This window comes from Geotrypetes seraphini, chromosome 2 (assembly GCF_902459505.1).
Source record: "Geotrypetes seraphini chromosome 2, aGeoSer1.1, whole genome shotgun sequence".
Classification (NCBI taxonomy): domain Eukaryota; kingdom Metazoa; phylum Chordata; class Amphibia; order Gymnophiona; family Dermophiidae; genus Geotrypetes; species Geotrypetes seraphini.
In genome coordinates this window covers 483,515,572-483,540,918 of record NC_047085.1, presented here as the reverse complement: position 1 = coordinate 483,540,918, position 25,347 = coordinate 483,515,572, and the positions used below count along the sequence as shown (strand labels likewise).

Below are 25,347 nucleotides of genomic sequence, written 5' to 3'. Positions count from 1 at the left end.
GTTTTTCTTTTAAGCAAAGAAAGTTCAGCATAATCTGAACAGGTTTGACATTGATGACTGCAGTTACTGCAAGGTCTTTACAAAACTTCATCAGGTTCAAAACCAACCTCAGAGAAAATATGATGGCTCAGTGAGGTTTGTGCTTGAGCAATTTTACATTTCACAAAACCTCTGGAGTCGAGTTTACTCACTTTCTTCAGCTTTAAAGGAGATTCCCCAAGTGCCACCAAGCTAGCATTAACTTAATCAATTTTTTGCAATTGACTCTTCATCAGATGATGGATAAGATAATGAAACTTAGCAGTCATTCATCTCTTTTCGACAAGTTATGCACAATTTTTCACCAGGTGTGAACTGATTTTTTTGTCAGTCTTTAATTACTCTGTAACACTGTTACTGATAAGCTTCAGACTCTTTCTAACCTGATGCTTAGGTTTCAAGAATGGATTGCAGCATAACCTTTATAAAAAAAAATAAAATTAAAAAAAAATACCAAAGTGGGGATTAGAGGGGATATGATAGAGACTTACAAGATAATGAAGGGCATAGAGAGAGTAGAGAGGGACAGATTCTTCAAACTTTCAAAAAATAAAAGAACAAGAGGGCATTCGGAAAAGTTGAAAGGGGACAGATTCAAAACAAATACTAGAAAGTTCTTCTTTATCCAACGTGTGGTGGATACCTGGAATGCGTTTCCAGAGGAAGTAATAGGGCAGAGTATGGTACTGGGGTTCAAGAAAGGATTAGACAATTTCCTGCTGGAAAAGGGGATAGAAGGGTATAAATAGAGGATTACTGCAACAGGTCCTGGACCTGTTGGGGCCGCCAGCGCACGATAGACCTCAGGTCTGACCAAGCGGAGGCATTGCTTATGTTCTTAAAAACACTGCCTCATCATGAAGACAGATAGTTGAACTATCATTGAAAACTTTGAGATGTTCGTTTAGTCAATTATTTCTGATGACTTGTGTGTAAGGTCTTTTATGAAACTTTAAGGCCCTCGCTGCCCTGTAGGCTGTTAAATTAACTTGTGATCATTGATTTTGCCAAGATCGATTGTATCAATAGTTTCTGGATCCATAGCTTATTATCCAAAATATTCAGAAATATAAACTCACTTTTTCAAGCTCTAGAAATAAAACATGTGAAAACAAAAGCAAAAGATTACATTACTACATGCCTGGTATACACAAGCAAATTTAACATGGTGTAACATGAAACACATAGTAAAAAAAACAGCAAACAAGATCAACTGCTTTTATTCATAATTATTCTAACAAATTTGATTCAGCACTGCTAATAATTATGCAATGTCATCACAATTAAGTTTTAAAACAAATAATAAGCAACAAATTATATATGATATATTGTTCTTCCACAGTTCAGCCTGAATATAGGAAGAATTCTCCAAGGACAAATGTCACTAATACTTTCAAATAGTTACGCTGCTTTGACTAACCAGAATTTAACTGCAAATTTCTTCTTTGCACAAAAAAAAACACCCTCCTAAATTTGACATCTGGTAGAGAAAAAGTTGCTCTATTCAAAGCTTTTTGAACCAAAATGATTGCTGGTGTCAAAACTGAAATACAAGACTTCAAAGAAGGGTAAAATTTGTTAATATTTTTGCTGCTCTGTTTGACTTGCAATATCTTTGCAAATAAATGAAAGCAGGCCTTGAAATTTTCATGGATGAATGATCAATAGTTGAGCAGGTGTACCAAACAAGAAATCACCACTTAAAATTTGTTACAAATCTATAACACACCAAAGATGAAGCCAAAAATTAATGAATCGAGTTTTTGGCCAACTTTGGCATTGAGGCATCAGAAGAGCGCTTAAACCTAGACTTTTAACTCTAAAAGCTTATTAAGTACAAAAGTTGCACCAGTAGACTAAATTTCAGGCTGATGTTAGCAATACTCTGTAGTCAGGAGGCCTTTGAAGTTGCCCATTTGTTTTGTACGACATGCACAATAATTTTATGGCATCTACTTAGGCACCTCTTACTACATGAATTTCAGGTTTTAGGGGTTGAAACGTTGCATGGCTTAGTGCTATAAGTTAGGTATCTACATGCCAAGTTTCCTTTTTTTTCCAATATTTTATTCATTTTTACATCTTACAATAAGTGTACAATATTATATCAATTGAATCAAATAGATCACTTGAAAATCTTTTCAATTATCATCATAAATACATAAGTTTAAATCCCTTCCCCACCCACCCTTTCCACCAATAATATAATTCAAGCAATTATACATACATTTTATTCAAAAATACTGAGAAAACCAATAATATAGCTCTACATCTCCCCTCTTCCCATTCTTATAATATACTTTTTGTGTAAAAAGGTATCTAATCATTACAATATGCTATCAATGGCCCTCAAATTTTTTAAAAATTATTATAGTTCCCTTTTTGTATAGCAATTATTCTTTCCATTTTATATATATGGCACAGCGAATTCCAGCAGAAGGTGTAATTAAGTCTGGTGTAATCTTTCTAATTTCTGGTGATGTGCTGAATGGCAACTCCTGTCATTATTAATAAAAGTTTATTATTATTTGATGAAATTTGACTTTTTATCCTCATAGATGTACCAAATAGGATTGTATCATACGATAGGGCTACATGGTTTTCTAATAAACAATTAATTTGAGACCAAATTGATTTCCAAAAGGCAGAAAAATATTAAATGATCTAGAGTCCCTGCTTCCAGATTTCAGTGCCAACTTCCAGATTAGAGCTATCCAACTTTTGTAATCTAACTGGGGTCCAAAATGCTCTATGTAATAAAAAGAAGCAAGTTTGTCTCATAGATGCAGACACTGCCAAGTTTCATTAAAATTGAGGATGGTAAGGTGGGGACCACTTGTATACTCTTTTGTGTCATATTTCAGTAATATAGCAATGTCATATTTAAGGGGTCAAAATCCACATTCATCTGCTCTCAATGTGTTCACCAATACACAGTTACAAATAAATATATGAATTTATAAATAACTGAAGAATTATTAATCATTGTTAGTTTATAATTCAGATCTTATCAACAATTGTCATCTTCATAAATTCCATTTTAAAATAAAACTACCTTATAACTTAATAATTCAAGCAGGGAGTACATGCAATTTAAGTTTGCAAATCCCTAATCGCTACATAAGTACAAGGCTGTACTCGTCAAAAGTTTCTATGACAGCTCTCCAAATTAGAAAAAAAACCACAAAAAATGGAAAGTTTACAAAGATCAATAAAAATAAAGTTAAGAGGGAATTCTTACCCATCCAGATGAGGAGCAGGTTTTGTAGTTCTGTTCATCAATCATCAACATCAACACAATAATAAAATCAAGGATTCCGATAAAATTGAGAGATGGTCAGATATACATTAAAAGAAGAAATATGCATAAAAAAAGATGAGCAAAATAAAAAGTTTTTAAAAATCTGCTTATCATACTAAAAATCAGAAATTTAATGAAGATGCATTAGAAGCACATTAAACACATAACTAAATAGACATTTTACACAAGAATTTCCAGAAACCATTACTGCGGGCTGATTGAAAAGTAAGAGACTGCCTCTGTTTTTCTTTCCAAGAAATAGACATGGCAACGCTATGCTCGTTCTTGTGAAGTTCATACACTGATGTTTTTGAACCAAAAGTTGGACTTCCACAGTCTTCATTGGTGGGTCACAGCGAGCGGAAGAACTTCATACGTTTCATCATGGCAGATAAGGAAGACATCTCTGAGAGTACACTGTATGCTTCCTGTAACATTTCAAGAATTTCATTACCATTCTTTCCAAGTTTAACACAAAATTCAATCACACACCTCTGGCAAACTCTCACAAACACGTCTTCCTCATCTCATGATGAAATGTACAATGCTCTTCCTCTTGTTATGACTCAACAGTGAAGACTACAGGAGTCCTACTGCAGGTTCAAAAAATCTGATGTATGGCCTCATAAGAACCAAAACAGAGGCAGTCTCATTACTTTTCAATCAGCCTTCATAGTAATTATGAAGTAAAATCATTGAAAATATTTGCGGTTAATGTGACTCCACTATATCATTATAACAGTGCTATTAGAACATGGCATTAACATGGCATTAAGAGCAGCAATGAATCGCTACACGAAACTGATGACAACTTAGAAACGTTTTCTTGAGGCAGGTTTTTGCCTCTCGTTCTCCCTGTTATGAAGCAGTTTCAAACACTGCTAACATCCATACAAATATCAGAAGAACCTGGGTCAATACTAAGTTTAGGATACTGCTGTTAAGATCCTAATAGCAAAGGAAAGTGAAGACAGAGTTTGATGTACAGCAACAATCTTGGTTCATGTACAACTTAGTTTATATTCGGGTTAAATCCAATTTTGTCCTCAAAATGAACAAGAAAGATGTTGAGTGAGCTATTCAATACTATAAAAGCTGCTTCTAGCTAGATCTATTTATATATAACAGCGATGTAGTCAGACACCCAATTTTGGGTGGACCTGAGCCCAACGTAGGAAGGCGCGACAATCTCATCACCTTTCTGGTATCTCTCCCTTCAGGCGATTGGGAGGGTTATTTAACTTCACTCCCCTGACCCCTCCTACCAGTACCTTTAAATCTTTTAGGTCTTCACCGGCAGCAGGCAGCAACTCATTCCCCTTGCTCTTGACAGTTCAAAGCCTTCCCTCTGATGCAACCTCCTGGTCTGCCGCATCACTGATGACATCAACAGCAACGCAGCAGAGGAATGCCCGGGCAATAAAAGGCCGCGAAGCAGCCTGTCTAGACTGCTGCCGTTATAAGGTATTTATTTATGTCTTGCGGTTTGGACAGGAGGGAGAGAAGGGTCGGCGAGGGGAAGGGGTGCATGGCAGCAGCGGGGATAGAAAGATGTTGCATGGGGGGATGGGAGGAAGGGAGGGATAAAAGCTGCAAGGGTTCTGCTGCACAAGGGAGGGAGGGATAGAAATATACTGCACAAGGGGATGGGTGAGAGTAGAGGAAAGATACTGCATATGTGGGGGAGAGAAAGGAAATGGAAGAATTGGGGTGGAAGAGAGGAAGGGAGAGATGATCATTGTATATGAAAAAAATAAAACGAAAAACAACAAGAAAATCCAATACAATCTGCAGTGAAGAGGGTACAGCACAAACAACGAAAGAAAAACTGCATACAAGCATACAAGATGCAGGCTATGTTTATTATTTCATGCGATTAATGTTACCACCTTTTTACAAACCAAGGGACCCGATTTATACAGGCTCCTGTTTATTCTTTTTGCGGTTTAATTTGATACCTTGTCAACCTTGGACCCCTGATGAAGGCGTGTTAACCGAAACACTGACTGTGTCAGGTCGGTTGGTTTGTAAAAAGGTGGTAACATTAACCGCATGAAATAACTAAAATAATAAATATAGCCTATATCTTGTACACATGAAAAAAATAAGACATTCCCGAAAATAAGACCTAATGTCTTTACTGGGCCCAAAATTAATATAAAACAATGTCTTATTTTGGGGGAAACACGATAGTTGCATTAGAGGGAGGGATCAGGCTGACACAAGCAGGAGGAATGTGTTGATTTTCACTGCCACTAAACAGCTAAAGGATTTAAAGTTTCTGGGTTTTGAGGGGGGAGGTTTTGGAAGAGTAGAGTTATGTGGCCCACGATCACCTAGAACAGGGGTAGGCAAGAGCAGGAGCCAGGTCAAGTTTTCAGGATATCCACAATGAATATGTATGAGATGGATTTGCATGCACTGCCTCCTTGAGATGCAAATCTATCTCATGCATATTTATTGTGGATATCCTGAAAACCTGACCTGACTCTGGCTCTCGAGGACCGGAATTGCCTACCCCTGACCTAGAGGGAGAGATGCCAGGAGTATTCAGTTGGCAGGGCTTGGGATCCCCACCCACCACATCGCTGCTGTGCTGCTGCTGGTTAGGACTGAGTTGAAAACAGATGGGCATATGCCCAATCATGGATACATGACCGATATATAGGTTTAAGTATAGATATCCACAGGCATTTTTAATTTAGTACTTTAATTACATTATGCTGGCTCCTTATCAGGGAGTGATTTGTGAGGCACTTTCTTTTTTTTCATTCTTTATTTATAACTTATTTCTTTACAATCAAGTATAAGTCAACTTGAAACAGATCCATAATTCAAATTAAAAGTACAAGAAAAAATGAAGAAATAACTCAGATATTTAGTCCACAATATTTTGAGAGAAATCAACAAGAAATTAAAACATAAGAAAATCTAAATATTCAAACGAGAAACAGCAATGCTCAGCATATCCTACAGCCCATTATGACACTTTACATTTCTTGGTTATGGGTACCAGCCTCTCTTGATTCTATAAATTCTAACAGCTGTTTAGGCTCAAAAAACAGGAAATTCTTATTCTGGTAAGTGATAAAGCATTTTACAGGAAACTTCAACAAAAAAATTCCTCCCAGTGCAAGGACTCTTGACCTTAATGCCAAGAAATCCTTTCTCCACCTTTGGGATCTCTGAGACATATCTGGAAATATACGAACATTAGAGCTCAAAAACTGATCATTTATATGTCGGAAATACAATCGCAATATACAGTATTCCCCATCACTTCAGGGTTTTTCTCTCTGTTATAACCTCAAGTACACTTTCCAAAAATATTGATAAATTCATATCCACCACTCTATCAGCATGAGTTTCATTGGAGATTGAAGCCCCCAGTGATTTCTTTATCTGAAGGTAATTAGCCCTTACAATAGGAGGCAAATTTTCCATTGGTATAGCAAGAATTTCTTTAAAATATTTTCTCACCATCTCCACTGGTGAAATCAAAGGACATTTAGGAAAATGTAGGTCTCAGGTTGTTTTTTCTTAGTTGATTTTCAAAACTTTCCATCTTCCTTGCCACAAAAGATCTTTCCTTCACCAGTGCTTTCATTTCACAAATTTTTTCTTCCGGTTTCTCCAACCTTTCATTTACCATAGTTAAAGCCAAACCCTGTTACTCAACTTTAGAAAAAATAGTCCCATAATCAGTACTCAAAGTTAAAAATGACAATTTGAGGTTAGCGTCCATAATCGATATGGCTTGCCATAAAGCTTCTAAGTCAATCTTTGCTGGTTTCTCCAAAAATCCAAATTGGATGGTAGTCCTACCTGAAGCATAACATTGGCCACTCTCCAATCTTCAAGTACTACAGACAATTTTAGCGACAGGTTACAGATCACGAACAGCAAATCATCACTTTCATGTTTGAGTTCTTTTAGTACCCTGGGATGTATACCTTCTGGTCCAGGTGATTGATCACTCTTTAACTTGTCAATTTGGCTTAATAAGTATTCCAGGTTCACAGAGATTTCTTTCAGTTTTTCCACATCATCTCTCTTGAAAATCATTTCTGGTTCAGATAGATCTGTTACATCTTTTTCTGTAAAGACCGAAACAAAGAATTCATTCAATCTCTCTGCTATGACCTGATCCTATCTGAGCGCCACTTATGTTCCTTGATCATCCAACGATCCCATGGATTCCTTCACAGGTTTTGTTTCTGATGTACCTGAAAAAGTTATTATGGAGCTCATTTTCAAAACACTAAGATGTTCAAAAAACCTGTATAAACTTGGATGTTTTTCTTGCCACAATATCCAAGTGTCGATTTTTGAAACCAACTCTCTGGATGTCTTGCTAGGCTTCCTAGCCACTATGCATCCAAAGTTCAAGGAAGTGCATTTCTGACATGCTTTGGGCATGTTTAGCATTTGGGAGTCTTGCAGTGATAATTGAACCTTTCCCAAGACATCCAGGACAGAACTTAGACATCCGGAGTTAGACCTGTTTTAAAAGCATCTAAAAGCTAATAGGTACCCAAATTAACCAGATGACCAGTGAACTCCTCCCACCCCCAAACATCTGAATGAAACAGTACATACCTGTCCCTAGAACAACATCTGGTATTGGAAATTCTAGTAGATCATCACACATGTCTTAAGTAGTCTAGTGCAGGGGTTCCCAACCACAGGCTATGCAGAACTGGGCAGCCCAGAAATTTTTATTTTTTTACTTTACAGGCAGCTCCCTCCTCCCAGCCACACTTGTTTTCACAAAGCTGCGAGCAGTGGCTCCTACATGCTGCCAGTGGCTGACCCAGAAGCCTTCCCTCTAGGCTTCTGGGTCAGCCACGGGTTGTGTGTATAAACCATAGCTGTGGCTTTGTGAAGAGAAGGGCAGCTGGGATGAGGGAGCTGGCCAGAACAGGTAAACACTCGCGGGAGGGAGGCACGAACTTGGGACACAGAACAGATGGAGGGAAGGACGAAGAGGGGATGCGTTGGGACATGAGAGATAGGAGGCACGTTGGGAGACAGAAGGGAGGGAGTACAAACTTCAGACAAAGGATGGAAAGAAGAAAGGAGGGAGGGGGCATGAACTTGAGACACAGAATGGAGGGAGGGGAACATGAACTTGGGACATAGGATGGAAGAATGGAGGGAGTGAGGGAAAGAAATGCTGAGGTGGGGGAGGGAACATAAAGGGAGAATTGTTGGGCATGGGTGTCCGAGACAGCAGCGGCAGCCAATCCTGACAATTTCTTCTCGCTCCTTTAGCCCCGAAGCAGCAGCGTTGGCTGATCTTGACAACCTCCCTCCCTCCCTTACTGAAGTAATGGCAGCCGGTGAACAGAATAAGAAATTGTAAACAGGCCCACGTCACTTCTGACATGGCAGAAGAAAGGCCCTGCCGGAGCTGGCCAGAAGCAACCTATTTACAGGGGACTGTCAGGATTAGTTGCTGCTGCTTCAGGGGGGTGGGGAGGGGCGCTGGTGGGAGGGAGGGGTGTTGTAAGGACCAGCTCTGCTGCTTAGGGGGCCAGACGGAGGGAGCTGTGTTGTCAGGAACAGCTGACTGCTGATATATTATTTTTTTTACATTAACTCTCAAGCAACTAGAAAAACCGTTATCCGGTATTCACCAATCCCCATGGGTGCCAGATAGTTGAGAGTGTACTGTATATGTATTAATAAGATTACATATTATGCACTTTATTGATTATGCGTTTGAATCCCTCCACACCACTGGAAAAATTGTCTTGCATAAAACTGGTCTCTAGTACAAAAAAGGTTGGGGACCACTGGTCTACTGGGTGGGCTAGTGAACCACAGAGAGGACGACCCAGGCACATAAGCCCTCTAACCACTACATTTATAGGGGAAAGTGTGAGTCCACCAAAATCCTACTATACAGCCATATAGGTGCTACCTGCAGCCATAACGACTATTGAGGTAGTAAACAGATGGATATAATAGGTTTTGGGGAAGTTTTAGAGGGCTCACCATACATTAGAAGGGGGTTGTGGTGAAATATACACCTGGCACCCTTTATGTGTTCACAGAAGTGCCATCTAAGGTATCCCACTGCTCTGTTGGCATTTCAGTGTGACCAGTCCATTACAATGCTGGCCCCTCCCATGTCCAAACAGTCTGGATTTGGACATTTTGAACATGGATGTTTTTGTGGCCAAAAATGTTAGGTATTTTAAGGTTAGATATCTTGACAGCCAAGACGTTTAAATAGAATATTAAAAAAATATATATTTGGATGTTTAGTGGTTTAAAAAAAAAAACATTTTCCTGCCCCGACTTTTGGGGATGTCTTGCGGGAAACATCCAAAGTCGGACTTAGACTCATTATCGAAAATGCCCCTTCACAAGCTGTTGGCTCTTTGGCAAGTTTCTCTTAATATTCTTTCATCTAACTTAGCTTTCATCTAACTTGGAGTGTTTATGTCACTTCTTATTTTCTTCTTCAGATCCTTTTTCCATTCTTTGAAGGATGCTCTTTTGGCTCCAATAGCCTCTTTCACTTCACCTTTTAACCATGCCAACTCTCGATTTTCTCTTTCCACCTTTGTTAATATGTGAAATATATCTGGTTTGAGCTTCAACAAAAACTCTAATAGTTGAAAATTAAGCCATTGCTAGGCGGATTTCTAAGTTCTACACCCTGACAATGGCAAAGATTGCTCAAGTATGAAAATATTATCGTATCAAACTATGAATTTATTTTGTTGGGCAGACTGGATGTCATTGCTGGTCTTTATCGACTATCTTCTACTATGTTATTAGCAATTATTGTAGTTCTGTGTTCACAGACGAGGACTGAGAACAGGATCTTAGAAAACAAGCAAAAATAAGAATGGAAGAGAGACAGACATATTTTCAGAAGACTGCTGCGGTGCTAGCTAAACTAAGAGAAAACAACGTGGCTGGCAACTGTTAAGCAATTCTGCATCTTTGCATTCTTGACTACAAGAATACACTCCTCCCTCTGTATTTGCGGGGGTTAGGGGCAGAGCCGGCCCGCGAATAAGGAAAATTCACGAATAACTTTTAGGCAGACTCTGACCCACGCCCGGACCTTACCTGGTGGTCTAGAGGTGACGCGGGGCAGGGGCGATCTTCCTACACTCCTGCCCTGTGCATCCGTGCTGTGAGTTCTTGTGGTCTCATGAGACTACAATGGGAGTTTCCGTTGTAGTCTCGTGAGACCACGGGAACTCACAGCACAGGTGCACAGCCATGGAATCGAGCGTGATATACTCATGTGGATTAAAAACTGGTTGGCGGAAAGGAAACAGAGAGTGAGGATGAATGGACAATACTTGGACTGGAAAAGTGTCACGAGTGGAGTGCCGCAGGTTTCGGTGCTCGGGCCTGTGCTCTTCAACATATTTATAAACGACCTAGAAATTGGCACAACGAGTGAGGTGATTAAATTTGCAGATGATACAAAGTTATTCAGAGTAGTGAGGACACAAAAGGATTGTGAAGACCTACAAAGAAACATAAATATGATCGAGGAATGCACCACGAAATGGCAAATGAGGTTCAACGTGGATAAGTGCAAGGTGATGCATGTCGGTAACAAAAATCATATGCACAAATACAGGATGTCTGGTGCTATACTCGGAAAGAGCCCCCTGGAAAGAGACTTGGGAGTATTTGTAGACAAGTGAATGAAACTGTCCGCGCAATGTGCGGTGGCGGCAAAAAAGGGCAAACAGAATGCTAGGAATGATTAAGAAGGGGATCACAAACATATCTGATAAGGTTATCATGCCACTGTACAGTGCGTCCAACACTGGTAGCCGTATATGAAAAAGGACATAGTACTACTCGAAAGGGTCCAGAGAAGAGCAATAAAAATGATTAAGGGACTGGGGGAGTTGTCGTACAATGAGAGGCTAGAGAAACTGGGCTTCTTCTCCCTTGAAAAGAGAAGACTGAGAGGGGACATGATCGAAACATTCAAGATATTGAAGGGAATTGACTTAGTAGAGAAAGAGAGATTGTTCATCCTCTCCAAGGTGAAGAGAACGAGAGGGCACTCGCTAAAGTTAAAAGGAAAAAGATTCCATACAAATGTAAGGAAGTTCTTCTTCACCCAGAGAGTGGTAGAAATCTGGAACTCTCTTCTGGAGGCTGTTATATGGGAAAGCACCCTTCAAGGATTCAAGAAAAGGTTGGATAAGTACCTACTGGAACAGAACATACACAGGTAAGGCTAGACTCAAATAGGGCACTGGTCTTTGACCTAAGGGTAATTGTGTGAGCAGACTGCTGGGCACAATGAACATAAGAACATAAGCAATGCCTCTCCTGGGTCAGACCTGAGGTCCATCATGCCCAGAAGTCCGCTCACACGGCGGCACAACAGGTCCAGGACCTGTGCAGTAATCCTCTATTTATACCCTTCTATCCCCTTTTCCAGCAGGAAATTGTCCAATCCTTTCTTAAACCCCAGTACTGTACTCTGCCCTATTACGCCCTCTGGAAGCGCATTCCAGTAGTCCACCACTCGTTGGGTATAAGAAGAACTTCCTAGCATTCATTTTGAATCTGTACCCTTTCAACTTTTCTGAGTGCCCTCTTGTTCTTTTATTTTTAGAAGTTTGAAGAATCTGTCCCTCTCTACTCTCTCTATGCCCTTCATGATCTTATAAGTCTCTATCATATCCCCTCTAAGTCTCCTCTTCTCCAGGGAAAAGAGACCCAGTTTCTCCAATCTCTCAGCGTATGAAAGGTTTTCCATCCCTTTTATCAGACGTGTCGCTCTCCTCTGAACCCTCTCGAGTAACGCCATATCCTTCTTAAGGTACGGCGACCAATATTGGACGCAGTATTCCAGATGCTGGGCGCACCATCGCCCGATATAACGGCAGGATAACTTCTTTTGTCCTGGTTGTAATACCCTTCTTGATTATACCTAGCATTCTATTTGCTTTCTTAGCGGCCGCGCACACTGTGCCGTCGGCTTCATTGTCATGTCCACCATTACCCCCAAGTCCCTTTCTTGGGTACTCTCATTCAATAACATCCCTCCCATCGTATAGTTGTACCTTGGGTTTCTGCTTCCCACATGCAATACTTTACATTTCTCAACGTTGAACTTCATCTGCCATCTCGCCGCCCATTCCCCCAGTTTGTTCAAGTCCCTTTGCAATTCTTCGCATTCCTCTTTAGTTCCAGCTCCACTAAATATTTTTGTATCGTCCGCAAATTTTATTATCTCACACTTCTTCCCTGTTTCTAGATCATTTATGAATATATTAAATAGCAGTGGCCCGAGCACCGAGCCCTGCGGAACACCACTCGTGACCCTCATCCAGTCCGAGTAGTGGCCCTTCACTCCTACCCTCTGTTTCCTACCTGCCAACCAGTTTCTGATCCATCTATGTACGTCTCCATCCACCCCATGATTCTTCAGTTTCCGGAGTAGACGTTCGTGAGGCACCTTGTCAAAGGCTTTTTGGAAATCAAGGTATATGATGTCTATGGGGTCTCCCCTGTCCATCCTTTTGTTAATTCCTCCGAAGAAGTGCAATAAGTTAGTTAGGCACGATCTCCCCTGCAGAAACCATGTTGGCTTGTTTTCAGAAGTTCGTTTCTATCCAAATGTTCATCGATGTTTTCTTTTATCAGTGCTTCCGCCATTTTCCCGGAACCGAGGTCAGACTCACCGGTCCTGTAGTTTCCCGGGTCACCTCTTGATCCCTTTTTTAAAGATGGGCGTGACATTGGCTATCTTCCAATCCTCCGGGATCATGCCTGTTTTCAAGGATAGGTTGCAAATTTGCTGCAGTAGTTCAGCTATCTCCTCCTTTAATTCTTTCAAAACCCTTGGATGGATTCCATCCGGACCAGGGGATTTGTCAGTTTTAAGTTTTTCTATCTGCCTGTGTACATCATCAAGGCTCACTTCCATGGATGTTAATTTTTCTGCTTGATTTCCATTGAAGATTTGCTCAGGTTCCGGTATGTTGGTTGTGTCTTCGTTTGTAAATACAGACGAAAAGTAACATGTTAAGTCTTTTCCGCGACTTCTTTCTCCTCCTTCACCGCTCCCTTCCTGTCTCCTTCGTCCAGCGGTATCCCACCTCCTCCCTAGCTGGCTGTTTCCCTTTAACATATCTGAAGAACGGTTTGAAATTTTGTGCCTCCCTGGCTAGCCTCTCTTCGTACTCTCTTTTGGCTTTTCGAACCACACTGTGACATTCTTTTTGATACTTCCTGGTCTGACCCAGCAGCAGCAAATCTTATGTTCTTATGCCCCGCGCCACCGCTAGACCACCAGGTAAGGTTCGTGCATGAAGTTGCCTCCGATAGCCTCCTCCTCCTTCGATCTCCACCTCCTCCTCGCCCAGATCCAAGTCCAGGGGCTGGTTCTGGTCGATGCAGGCTTCCTCCAAGCAATTCTCGGAAGGGGGGGGGGGGAGGCCAGGCAAAAAAATTGCAAATAGTTGAAACTGTGATCGCCAAAATCGCGAATAGGGAGGAGGAAGTATAATACATTTATATACTGTCCAACCCATGAGACCCATTCTAACAGTTAGCGAAAGATATAAGTACAACAAACTAAACAAACATACAGAACATCACACAACGGATAACCAATGTTCCAACATATCTAAAACAAAAGTGATTTTTAAAAAGTTTCTAAATTCTGTCTTTAAATTAATATGCAAATAATTCTGTAAAAAAGGGACAACTTCAGATAATAGTTGTTTTCTATAGTTACCCCTTTGTTTTACATTATTAGAAGTTTCAAGTTTATTAGGATTTTATATACCACTTATCAAGATTATCTAAGCGGTTTTACAATCAGATACTCTTAAGTAGCTTGAAAGCATTTTTCCCTATCTGTCCCGGTGGGCTCACAATTTAACGTACCTGAGGCTATGGAGGACTGAGTGACTTTCCCAGTGTCACAAGGAGCAGCACAGGGTTTGAACCCACAACCCCAGGGTGCTGAGGCTGTAGCTCCAACCACTGCGCCACACACTCCTCGCAGAAGGTGGTAAGTACATGATTTTTGAAGAGCAAACATATAAATTTTGGTGGTTAGATTGCACTAAAAAATAGGGCAACTAGAAACCAGGACAAATACCATGCAAAATTTGAGAAGAGGCACAGCAGTTTGAATTCTGCATGCGATACTAGTAACTGTTCCCTCATTGAAACACATTAGTACAATGAGGAACACGATCTTTTCTGTAAGTGCTCCTTTTCTTTGGAACAGTATTCCTAACTACTTGCGGGATAATACATCACTGATAAAATTTAAGGAAATGCTAAAGACATTCTTATTCCGCGATGCCTTTGCAACCTAAATTGTCCTTTTAAGGATGACTTTAGTTTTTAGAAAAATCTTTTAGTATCATTTCCCCAACCCTATGTTTTTACTTTTAAGTGTTTTCTCTTCTCTCTAACAATTGGAGTTCCTATCCCTGCTTTCCTCTTGTTCCTGTTTGTCTTTGTCCTTGAATTGTTCTTCTCCCTTGGTCTGTTTTAGATTAAATTATACTTTTACTGGTATATTATTATGACATGTTTGCACACCACCTAGAAGTCTTGAGTAGGCGGTATAGTAAATTTTAAATAAACTTGAAACTAATGCAGATCCTGAAGCAAAGGGGATATACTGCCAAATTTATGTTTGCCCAAAATAACAGGCAGTTCAATTTTGAGTCCGTTGATGTTTAAAAAGAACCTACTTTCTTAGACTTAAATACAGATTATTTCAATAATCAATGCATGACAATATAAATGTGAGAGTCAGTTTCTGGGATTTCAGATCTGCTACACAGCTACTGCATTCAAAGCTTATTAAAAATTCTCATAACTGCCTAGTTAATATGTTTCTCAAAGGACAAAGAAGAATCAAGAATATCTCGTAAACTTTAGTACCTCCTTGAACAGGATCCTGTTCAGATACTGAATGGTTCTTATCTCATAACAGTTTATATACCACAGGACCGTGAAGTTCTATGCGGTTTACAATGATTAAAAGATGCTACAGATTGAGTGGAATCAACAAAGTTAAGAGTTAATGATTAACAGTTCTAGAAATCAGTTGTTGTGGACTAAGATTGTATAGGTCAGTTACCTAAATATTTCAGGAACAGATATGTTTTTAGGTGTTTCCTAAATTCCCCATAAGTAGTAGTTCCAGATCTTTACCCCATAATGCTGCCTGATGTGAGAAAAGATGTTGATGATGTCTTTTAAATTTACATCCTCTAACCGGTGGAGAAACAAAGTTCAGATGTGAACTTCTCTTATGTCTCTTGGTTGTGAAAGAGAAAAGGTCAGTTATATATTTAGGGGCTAAACCGAATAGTACCTTAAAGCAAAAACATCCAAACTTGAATTTCATACGTGCCTCCATCGGCAGCCAGTGTAGAAGTCGATAGGAAGGTGTTAAATGATCGAACTTCTTCAACCCTAAAGTAGCCTAACCGCCGCATTTTGTACCAGTTGTAATCGCCGAATATTTTTCTGGGAAAGTGCCAAGTAGGCAATGTTTCAGTAATCAAGTTGACTCAGTATAAGGGATTGTACCAGAATTCTAATCATATCACAGTTTTACTTACATTCAAATTTAACCAATGGTCATTCACTCAGATATTTAAACTATGATAAATGACTGCAAGTATCTTCTAAACAGAAAAAAACCTAACAATTTGGATATAATCAGTGTAAACATAATAGGAGAGATCTATGGACTGCAGAAATTTCCCCAAAGATATCAAACAGATGTTAAAACACAACAAGGGACAATGGAAATCCCTCTGGAACACCACAATATGCTTTCCAAATGTCTTAATTTTTTTTTATTCCAGACTACTCAGCAAGACCTTAAATCTCAAAACAAACTGACCTTAATCTCAATAAAAGCAAAAGTACGTAGGACTCTGATCTAGTCGCAGGTTACTCTAAGCTCAGACACCCAGATAATACACAACTTTCCTAAAAACTGCTTGTCTGGGATTTATAATATCAACCACAATAGATACTACCACAGATACTCTTGAAGTTGGGAGACTATCACTGCCTCCACGATTTTGACTACTTCGCCAGTTTTTCCTAGCTTCTGCAGATATTGGTGCTTGCCTTTTTTCTCTGCAATCTCTTTGTCATTTATGAATGCTGAACTCCTTTTCCTTGCTTTTTCAGTTACCTCATGCACAGCAGCCTGTTCCCCCCATTACTTTTATTTACTTTCCTAATAAGAAGATTATTTCCAGTGGTCACATGACGCTATGTTCAGGAGAGGACGTTGAAAACCGTCTCTCCTGCCATCCACCCAAATAAACCCAAGATTATTGGCCTATAATTCCTCCAAGTAAATCTTCTTTGTTGTACCTGGGCTCCCGCATCGAACGCAATGCACTTTTGAGCTATTGCAGTGATCTATGGCGGTAAAACTGGCACATAAGGACCGAGTGCGGAGTAGAGTTGTGGATGACAAAAGGGTGGCTGCCTTGAGCCCGGCGGGCCCCTCAGTCGCTTCTACATGGGTTGCAAAGATTACCACAGAGGTTACTTTGGCCCTGGAATCCATCCTGGACAGAGTAAGCCGTGACCTGGAACGCTGGTCAGCAATGTGGAAAACCACATGAGAGGAGTGGAGACTACTAAACAGCAGCAGGCGAAGCGCTTGGAGGACCTATAAGAGAAAATCAAAGACCTGGAGAATTAAGCCCATAGGAATAACCTTAGATTTGTGGGACTCCCTGAGACTGTGCAGGAACTGGAGCTCCGGGTCTTTATTTAATTAAAACATTTATATACCATATATTATCTATACAGTTTACATAGCCAGAGTCATAAATGTTGGACAAACAAACATTTTAACGTTGGATCCCTGTCTCTCTGGGACTGCCTGAGGCTCTCAGTCCCTTTCATATGGAGCAGGCACATAGGATTGGGGCTCGACAGGAGGCTGCTGCCCAGCCCAGTGGTCTTCCTCTGGGTACTTAACTTTGTTCACAAGACAGCTAACCTCCAGGCAGTCCGTGGGAGCCGTCAATTGCTCTACGAAAACCAATGGTTCCTGTGCTTCCATGACTATTCTACTCGAGTGGCTCAGCAGAGGAGATTCAGTCCCATTTGCTCAACCTTATTTGCTCGCAAGATTCACTTCGCGCTGTTGTATCCTTCCCGGCTCCGAGTCTCTCACAATGGATTATGATACATTATCAGAGGCATAGGACTTTATGGCTCAATTGGATGGATGGAGCGAGCAGATATCCGACGGTCCCTTGAGTTGGGCAGCTCGGGATGTGATTTTTGTCTGATGCCCTTTGATGACTGCTGCCACATTTTGTCCTGTCCCCCCCCCCCCAAACTCTGACTCAGGGCTCCCGATGATTCACTGGTGGGTCTTTGCCTGAAGCCTGCATTGCTATGCTTCCTTCTCTGATTTGGGGAGTGGGTCCTGTGTCACCTAGGTGCTTGGCTATTTCATTGGACTGGGCTGCTACTTGGTGGTGGCTTCCAGAAGGGGCCCTTCCCCCCTCTTTGGATCACCTCTGGAGTATAGCTTGACCTGGCTGGATGGTGGGCATGAAGGGCTCCAACTTTTGGGTGATCAGCAGCCTAGTGCCCAATGTGGTCCATGTACTTGGACATGCGCACCTCACATATTGTTGCCTGTTTTGAGTACTTTGATGACCTTTTGGAGCATGGTGCTGAAGTTGAGCTCTTTTTGAATGGTTTTTTGAGGGTGGGGGTAAAGTGTTTACAATTCATGTGTGATGCTGCTGCACAGTTGATTTTTGGTCTGAGAAAATTTGACCATATAACACCATGGTTGAAAAAAATTGCATTGGCTGCCTGTACAATCACGTATTAATTTTAAGACAATAGTGTTGGTGTTTAAACTCATTTACCAAGGGATCCCATGTTATCTGTCAGAGGCTATAGCACTTTATAGGCCACGCAGAGCATTGCAATCTGAGGGAGCAGTAAGATTCTCGCTGACAGGCTTCTCAGCAGTGCACTATGAGAGTACTAGGTCTTCCGCTATCTCTTTCATGGAAGTAACGCTGTGGAATAAGTTGACTGGACCGATAAGAGCTCTTGTAGTTTTTCAGAAGTTTAAGAAACTCCTAAAAACTACATTATTTGTAGAAGCATTTCAATAAATGTCTATCCTGGGTTATGAATGTTCTTGTATTGATACGTTGCTGAGTGCCATAAATAATGGTAGATATGAAGGAATTGTTGTATTTATTGTTTGTATAACATGTGTTGCATGTTTTTTATATGACTTTTTTTTTTTTTTTTTTAAACCGTTTAGTTATAGGCTGTTAAGAATTTTTTAAAAATAAATAAATGTTACTGGATGCTGATGGAGCTTGATGTGAATGCGATTTCTTCTTTTTCATTTCTTGGGAGTTATATCTTTTGTGCAGCATTGGTGACTTATCGCAACTGTTATACTTTTTCTTCTCACAGCGCTACTTCCCCGCACTGCATTGTAACTTGTCTCCAGGTGTGCTTGAGGTCTATCACAAACAGGTGGGGCTGTTCTTAATGGGGGTCCTTTTTTTTTTGCTTATAATGGGGGGGTGCACGTGAAACAGACACTGTTAGTTGACTGTTGGCTGTTATTGTGTGCATTGGGGGCTTAGTGGCTCTCTTGTGGAAGGTTGACAATGTTGTGGGTGTTAGAATTGTAGTGGAATGAGAGAGGATTTATTCTACTGTTTGTGATAGGGTATTTGGGGAGGTTGGCGTTAGAAAGTGACCAATTCTCAGTTTGAGGATCAGGAATGGGGGTTGAGAGTCCTGGAGAATAAGGGGGGAGGAGGGACTAGGTTGGGGGGTAGAGGGGAGGACTTGGATGAGGAGATGAGGATTTAGGGCAGAGAGATGCAACCATATGGGGATGGGGAGGGGGTGGTCAGTTATGGGATTCAAGCAGAGAGATGTTACTAATGTTGTTTGCATTGATTGATGGACGATTGATAGGTGTCCAGCCGCTGGTACAGCTGAAACATAGGGTTTACGTTTGTATCCTAGAGCCCATTCGCTGGGATGGAGCTTTTTGATCCTTAAATTTACATTTCAGCTTCACATATATTTATCTATAGATCTTTTCTATGGTTAGTGCTAACCTGGAATGTTGGGGGTGCCAATTCCCCTATGAAGTGCATAAAAATTTTACGACAACTCCAACGACAAAGCAGATGTTGCAATGATTCAGGAGACATAGCACAATGCCATATGAGACAGGAGTACCGAAGAAACAGACAGAAAATGAAAGTACCAACCCCATGTCATTGACATCCATTACCCTCTTCCTGTAATTTAGAAGTGGAAAACACAGGTAACCTGAGTTTAGCCATGCATTACCCCAAAAATTGAGTAAATACTCCTGAGCCAAAGGCATCACTGCAGGGAAGGAGATACTTTAGAGTTGAGAGTTACCCAACTAAATGAAAAAAAGGCAATGTGCCTGCAGATGAAGAGAAGGTGATGAAGAGAAGCTTCATATGAAGTACTTCTAGAAAAAATACTAGACGAAATGGCAACTAAGAGAAAACTCAATGTTGCACAAAGAAATAGGCAGTGAAGAAAAAAAAAACAAATAAAGACAGCTTAAATTACTGGAACAGAAGCGTAAAAGCAGAGATCCAGCAAGAAACTAATTTAGACTCATAATGAAATCCTGGAATCCAGAGAAACATAGGAGAAAATTTTTTTTTTAACTCCATGAAGGAAGTATGAGTAGGAAGAAATGTACATCACAATATTTCCCACCAAAACATATAAGGAAAAAAGCAGAAAGAGTCTAAATGACCAACCTGCAGGGCCTTTATCTCTTTGTCTCTGATCAAAGCAAGAAATAAACCACTCTGCGAGACCATTAAGAAATGGCTGTAGCAGAAGATCACACAAGGTCATCACCCCATACAGTTTTCTTTTTAAAACCTCCAGGGAACGTCAAATGAGATTATTGGTGAATAATGAAGAAAGCTTTCGGTACCATTTGAGCGTAGTGATGAGAAAGTGAGGAAAGCAAGTCTTACAAAGACACAACTGCACAACGTTAGGAGAAACGAAGATACTAACGACAAAAGAGGTAAAAAAAGGTAGGTGACCCAGAAACAGTCAAGAGGTCACCACATGTAACCATGTAGAGAAGATCTCTGTACTGATTAAAAGGAAAATAAAGCAAATGACCCGATATAAAGGTACGACCTAATTTAGGCAGCACAGTAATAGGAAACTGTACCATGCAATGCTATAAAATTTGCATACTCGAACTCTACCCAAATATATACATTTCCTCTATCCAGAGATAAACAAATGAAATAGAAGGACAGGTGTGACCTGTGTAGATAGAATGCAGAGCATGAGCAAGTCTAGAACTAAAAATCTATCCATTAGAATGTTGGAGAGCGACTGATATGTGAACATATAGCACTTTAACTTGAGACCATTTACTGAAAACTGCAGTCTAGAGACTTTTGTTTCAAATAAATTGGAGAAAATGGGGGGGGGGGAAAAAAAGCCCTTAAAAAGGATGTGGTGACCTCCACCCCCCTACAGCCACTCCCAAACCTCTGGGTTCCTTTGGAATAAAAAAGGAGATGGAGTAAAGTGTGTTGTGGATAATGTCCTTTAAAGAATAAGAGAAACATATGTAGGAAAAAAAATACTTCAAAGAAAGTCTAGGAGCTTCCTGGAGAGTACTGTATAAACATTGATGGTACAGTGAGAGAGAGTGACCGGAAAAACCCCCCCAAAAAAACCCAGGTTGATCCTGCTTAAAAGATACAGCAGAGAACCATTCTACTGCAAGAATGTCCATTGCCACTTGACTTTGCATGTTTGTATGCAGGCAACAGGATAAAGACCACCTTACAGGCTCTACACCCCTTAGTAAACGTCCAGGCGCAACAGGAAAAATACCACCTTATAGACTCTACACACCTGGTGGTGGAAACCCTGTAGTATTAAAAAGGCAGGTGCAATTTGGCAGGATACCGGTTGACTTAAACACTGTCGACACCAACTATGAGGGACGGTGAGGAAAATAGGCCACTGACTATTATAGCACTTGTTAAAAACCGCTAAGGACTTTGATAGGGACAGAAAAATACTTTGTGGTAAAAAGTCAATATTTGAAAGTAGAGAAAGATAATCCAAAAGTGAAGACATGGAAGAGGATGACGCATCTTGACGATGAAGAGTCCACCATGTTGAGAACCGTATCCAGTTCTGCTGATAGCACTGCTGTGTAGAAGGGTTTCTAGAATTACCGTGTTTCCCTGAAAATAAGACAGTGTCTTATATTAATTTTGGGCCCAAAAAACTCACTAGAGCTTATTTTCAGGGTCGGTCTTTTTTTTTTCATGTACAATGATAATCTCTCCCTTCCTCTCCTTCTTCTCAATTCTTCCTCTTTCCTTTTTCTCCCCCACATGTGCAGCATCTTTCCTCTCCTCTCACCCATCCCCCTGTGCCTTCCCTCTTCAGTAGTGCTGCCCAATTCACGATTCAAATCGATTCACCGATTCACTTTGGGTGAATCGATTCAAATTGATTTAGAAACAAAACAAAACAAAAAAATCGGCCTCCATAATCGGTGACTGACCCGCCCCCCCCCTTTGCTCCCTAAAGCTGGATTGGCAGTGCTGCCTCTTGCTGGCCAGCCGCTGCTGCTCCTGCTTTAGAGGGCAAGGGGGAGGATCAGTTGGGAAGTGCTGTGGTGTCCGGCTTCCCCCCTGGCCTTCCGCACATCCATTTACCTAATGCCAGCAGCAGAGCAGCCTGCAGAGAGGATCGCTGGTACTTTAGCAATCCTTGCAGATTGCCATAGGCCTCAGGAGCTGTCTTCTCTCTGCCGCGATCCTGCCTCTGACATCAAAGGAGGGGCGGGACCGCAGCAGAAGGAAGACAGCTCCAAAGGCCTATGGCAACCTCCAACAATCGCTAAAGTACCAGTGATCCTCTTTTCAGGCTGCTCCGCTGCTGGCATTAGGTAAATGGATATGTGGGAGGTTAGGGAGGAACACGCAGGCCTTCCGGGGGGAGGGAAACATGCCTTCAGGTGGGATAGGCAGGCCTTCAGGAGTGGGGTGCAGGCCTTCAGGGGTGGGGTGTAGGCCTTCAGGGGGGGCCCTGGTGTAGAAGTACACGGAGGGAGGGAGGAAAGGAGGGCTCAAAGAGACGTGCATATGCCGGACTTGGGGGGGGGACGAAATAATGGGTAAAATAACAGAGGAGAGGGAGAGAGATGGTGGAAAATGGGATTTAGGGAGGGAAAGAACAGAAAGGGAGAGAAGTTGGACACAAGGGATGGTGTGAAGGGGGATAGAGATACTCGATAGGAGGGTAGTTGGGAAGAGAAAGGGAGAGATGGTGGACCCTGGGGTGGTGGGGAAGGAGGGATAGATGAAGGATAAAAGGGTAGTTGAGAAAAGGTGGATATGGGAATGGAGACGAAAAAAGGAAAGATGCCAGACCTCTGGGGGAGGGAAGGAAAGACAGAGATGGATGGTTAGCATGGAGAAAGAAGAAAACAACAAATGAGCAGGAGACCCTGGCAAGCGAGTTATCAGAAGACAACCAGAGCCTGGGACCAAAATAATTTGAATAATGACCAGGCAAGAAAAGGTAGAAAAAATAATTTTATTTCCTATTTTGTGAATACAATATGTCAGATTTGAAATGTGTATCCTGCCAGAGCTAGGATTTAACAGAGAGAGGAAAAGTCTTTTTTGTTTATTTTGTTTACACCACAGCACCAGTGTGTGTAGGAGAGGGCAAAGGGGGTGAAAAGGCTATAAAAGGGGTGAATGAAGAGGTTATAAAATAAACCCACCTGGATGTTGTGGGGGGGAAAAACAAAACAAAACACCCACTTGGGCAGGAAAATTGAATTGAAAAATCGATTCAATAGGCTGAATCGAAGTCGAATTTTTTTTTCCTGAATTGGGCAGCACTACTCTGCAGCATCTTTCTATCCCTCCCTGCCATCTCCCTGTGCAGCAGTACCCTTGCACTGTGCACAGCATCTTTCTATCCCTCCCTCCCATTCCTCGTGCAAGAACCCTTACACATCTTCTATCCCTCCCTTCCATGCAGCAGAACCCTTGAGCAGCCCCCCCCGCCCCACAGCCAATTCCCCCCGCTGACCCTCCCATCTGAACCCCACAGACCGCAAGACCTACATACCCCCCTCCAAAGAGCAGCGTCGGCAGCACTCTAAATAGGCTGCTTTGCGGCCTTCTCCACCCGGGGCCTCCCGTGTGCAGCGTTGCTGATGACATCATCAGTGATATGGCAGAGAGAATGCCCTGGCAGAAGAAGGGCGCAAAGCAGTCTGTTTAGAGTGCTGCCGAAGCTGCTCTTTGGAGGGAGGTTATGTAGGTCTCACTGTCGGAGGGTTGGCGGGGTTCGGACAAGAGAAAGAGATGGAAAGATGGGAGGGTCAGCTGGGGTTCGGCTGTGCAGCAGGGGGAGGGGGGAAGCTTTGCTGCCAGCGAATCCAGGGACATTCAGGTTAGGCTTCCGGGGACTAGAGCTTATTTTCCGGGTAGGTCTAATTTTCGGGGAAACACGATATGCCAAATGAAAAAAATACAAAGGCAGACACTGCTTCACTTCTTACTTTGTAAAACATGGAAGGGAATCTAACTTAAAAGGCTCTACACCCATGTTAGATTCCCCCCAATAGCCACAGGGGGGAAAAAACCCATCTTACAGGCTCTACAGCCCTGGTGGCAAAATCCTGATAAAGAACTGAATTAGATACTCCGAAGCCCTCAAAATACTATGCTTAGGCCTGGTACCCAGCAAAGAAGTCTCCAGAAACAGGTCAAAAAGACTGAACTGGTTTCTGAGAGGTTGATCTTCTCTGTGATTGTACTAATACTGGATTCATTGGATGTTAGATCATCCATAACATCAGAAACATTCTCCCCATTTGTAAGCACCAGGTTCAATATCTTTCCCTGCCACCTGGATTCCATTATCAATTGCCAGAACATCCTGCAGATAATCTAGGGAACACTGCAGCTGGGGTGTCCCAATCAATATCCGGCAAATTGGAATCACCTGAAAATTTTCCTCTTTCGTAGCAACACTGTGAATGTCTTAATTAAATCTCTATGTTGTGTGCCTGTGAGGGAGGTCTATATATTACACCAATGCAACTACATGTTCCATTCCCTCTTTCCAGATTAGTCCATAGTTTCTCCTCTTTATTTTGTAGCCCTACAATTCTGATCCTTTAATCATTTTTTCATACAGTACAATTCCTTCTCTCTTTCTTTCCTGAATAGATTATATAGCTCATATAATTAGATCCAAATCATGGTACTCTATGAACCATATCTCCCTAACCATTACTATATCCAACTTAGGCAATTCCATTAGAGTCTCTAGATCCATACTTACATTTCCCAAACTATGAGCATAGATATACACAGCTTTCCAAATAGGTACTGTCTCACTCTTCCCTATTTCTATACAAGTGTTTTAACTTACTCAAGGGCTTTGAGCACCCATCCCTTTTAGCCCTAGTTTAAAACCTCAATAGTTTGCTCTGGAGAACATTTTACCCCTTCAACAAGTGGACACGTTATTTAATTTATAGCCCATCTAGTCACCAAGCAGATACCAATAAAACATTCACAATAAAATCAACAAACATAACAATTTGAACTGAATCCTTGGCTATAAAGCAGCTTTCATATCAGCAATATGCTTGTACAAACAAATATGCTTTTAAATTCTTCTTGGAAACAGTTGAGGGAAAGCACAAAATGCCAGACAACTTGTCTCATAATAAAGTCCCCATAGCAGACAAAGCACTCTCCCAGGAATCTGCACAATGAATTTTTACTAAAGAAGGCAACACCAGTTGTTATGATCCCACACATCACAGTGAATGGACAGTGGCATGAACCTGTAAAGATTTGCTTAAAAATACATTGGCGCAAGACCAGACAGGGTCTTAAAAATTGGTCCATTAAAGGGCA

The 25,347-nt window shown here is 41.3% G+C and overlaps 1 protein-coding gene across 4 annotated transcripts in view; it reads right to left on the bottom strand.

Moving 5' to 3' along the window:
• The window catches only part of NKTR (natural killer cell triggering receptor), a 293,873-nt gene that overhangs the window by 141,805 nt on the left and 126,721 nt on the right, over window positions 1-25,347 (bottom strand). For all 4 annotated transcript variants that reach the window (XM_033931783.1, XM_033931786.1, XM_033931785.1 and 1 more), the window contains one exon: window positions 3,281-3,310. In XM_033931783.1, coding sequence (XP_033787674.1) covers window positions 3,281-3,310 — 30 coding nt within the window. The remainder of the gene's footprint in view (window positions 1-3,280; window positions 3,311-25,347) is intronic.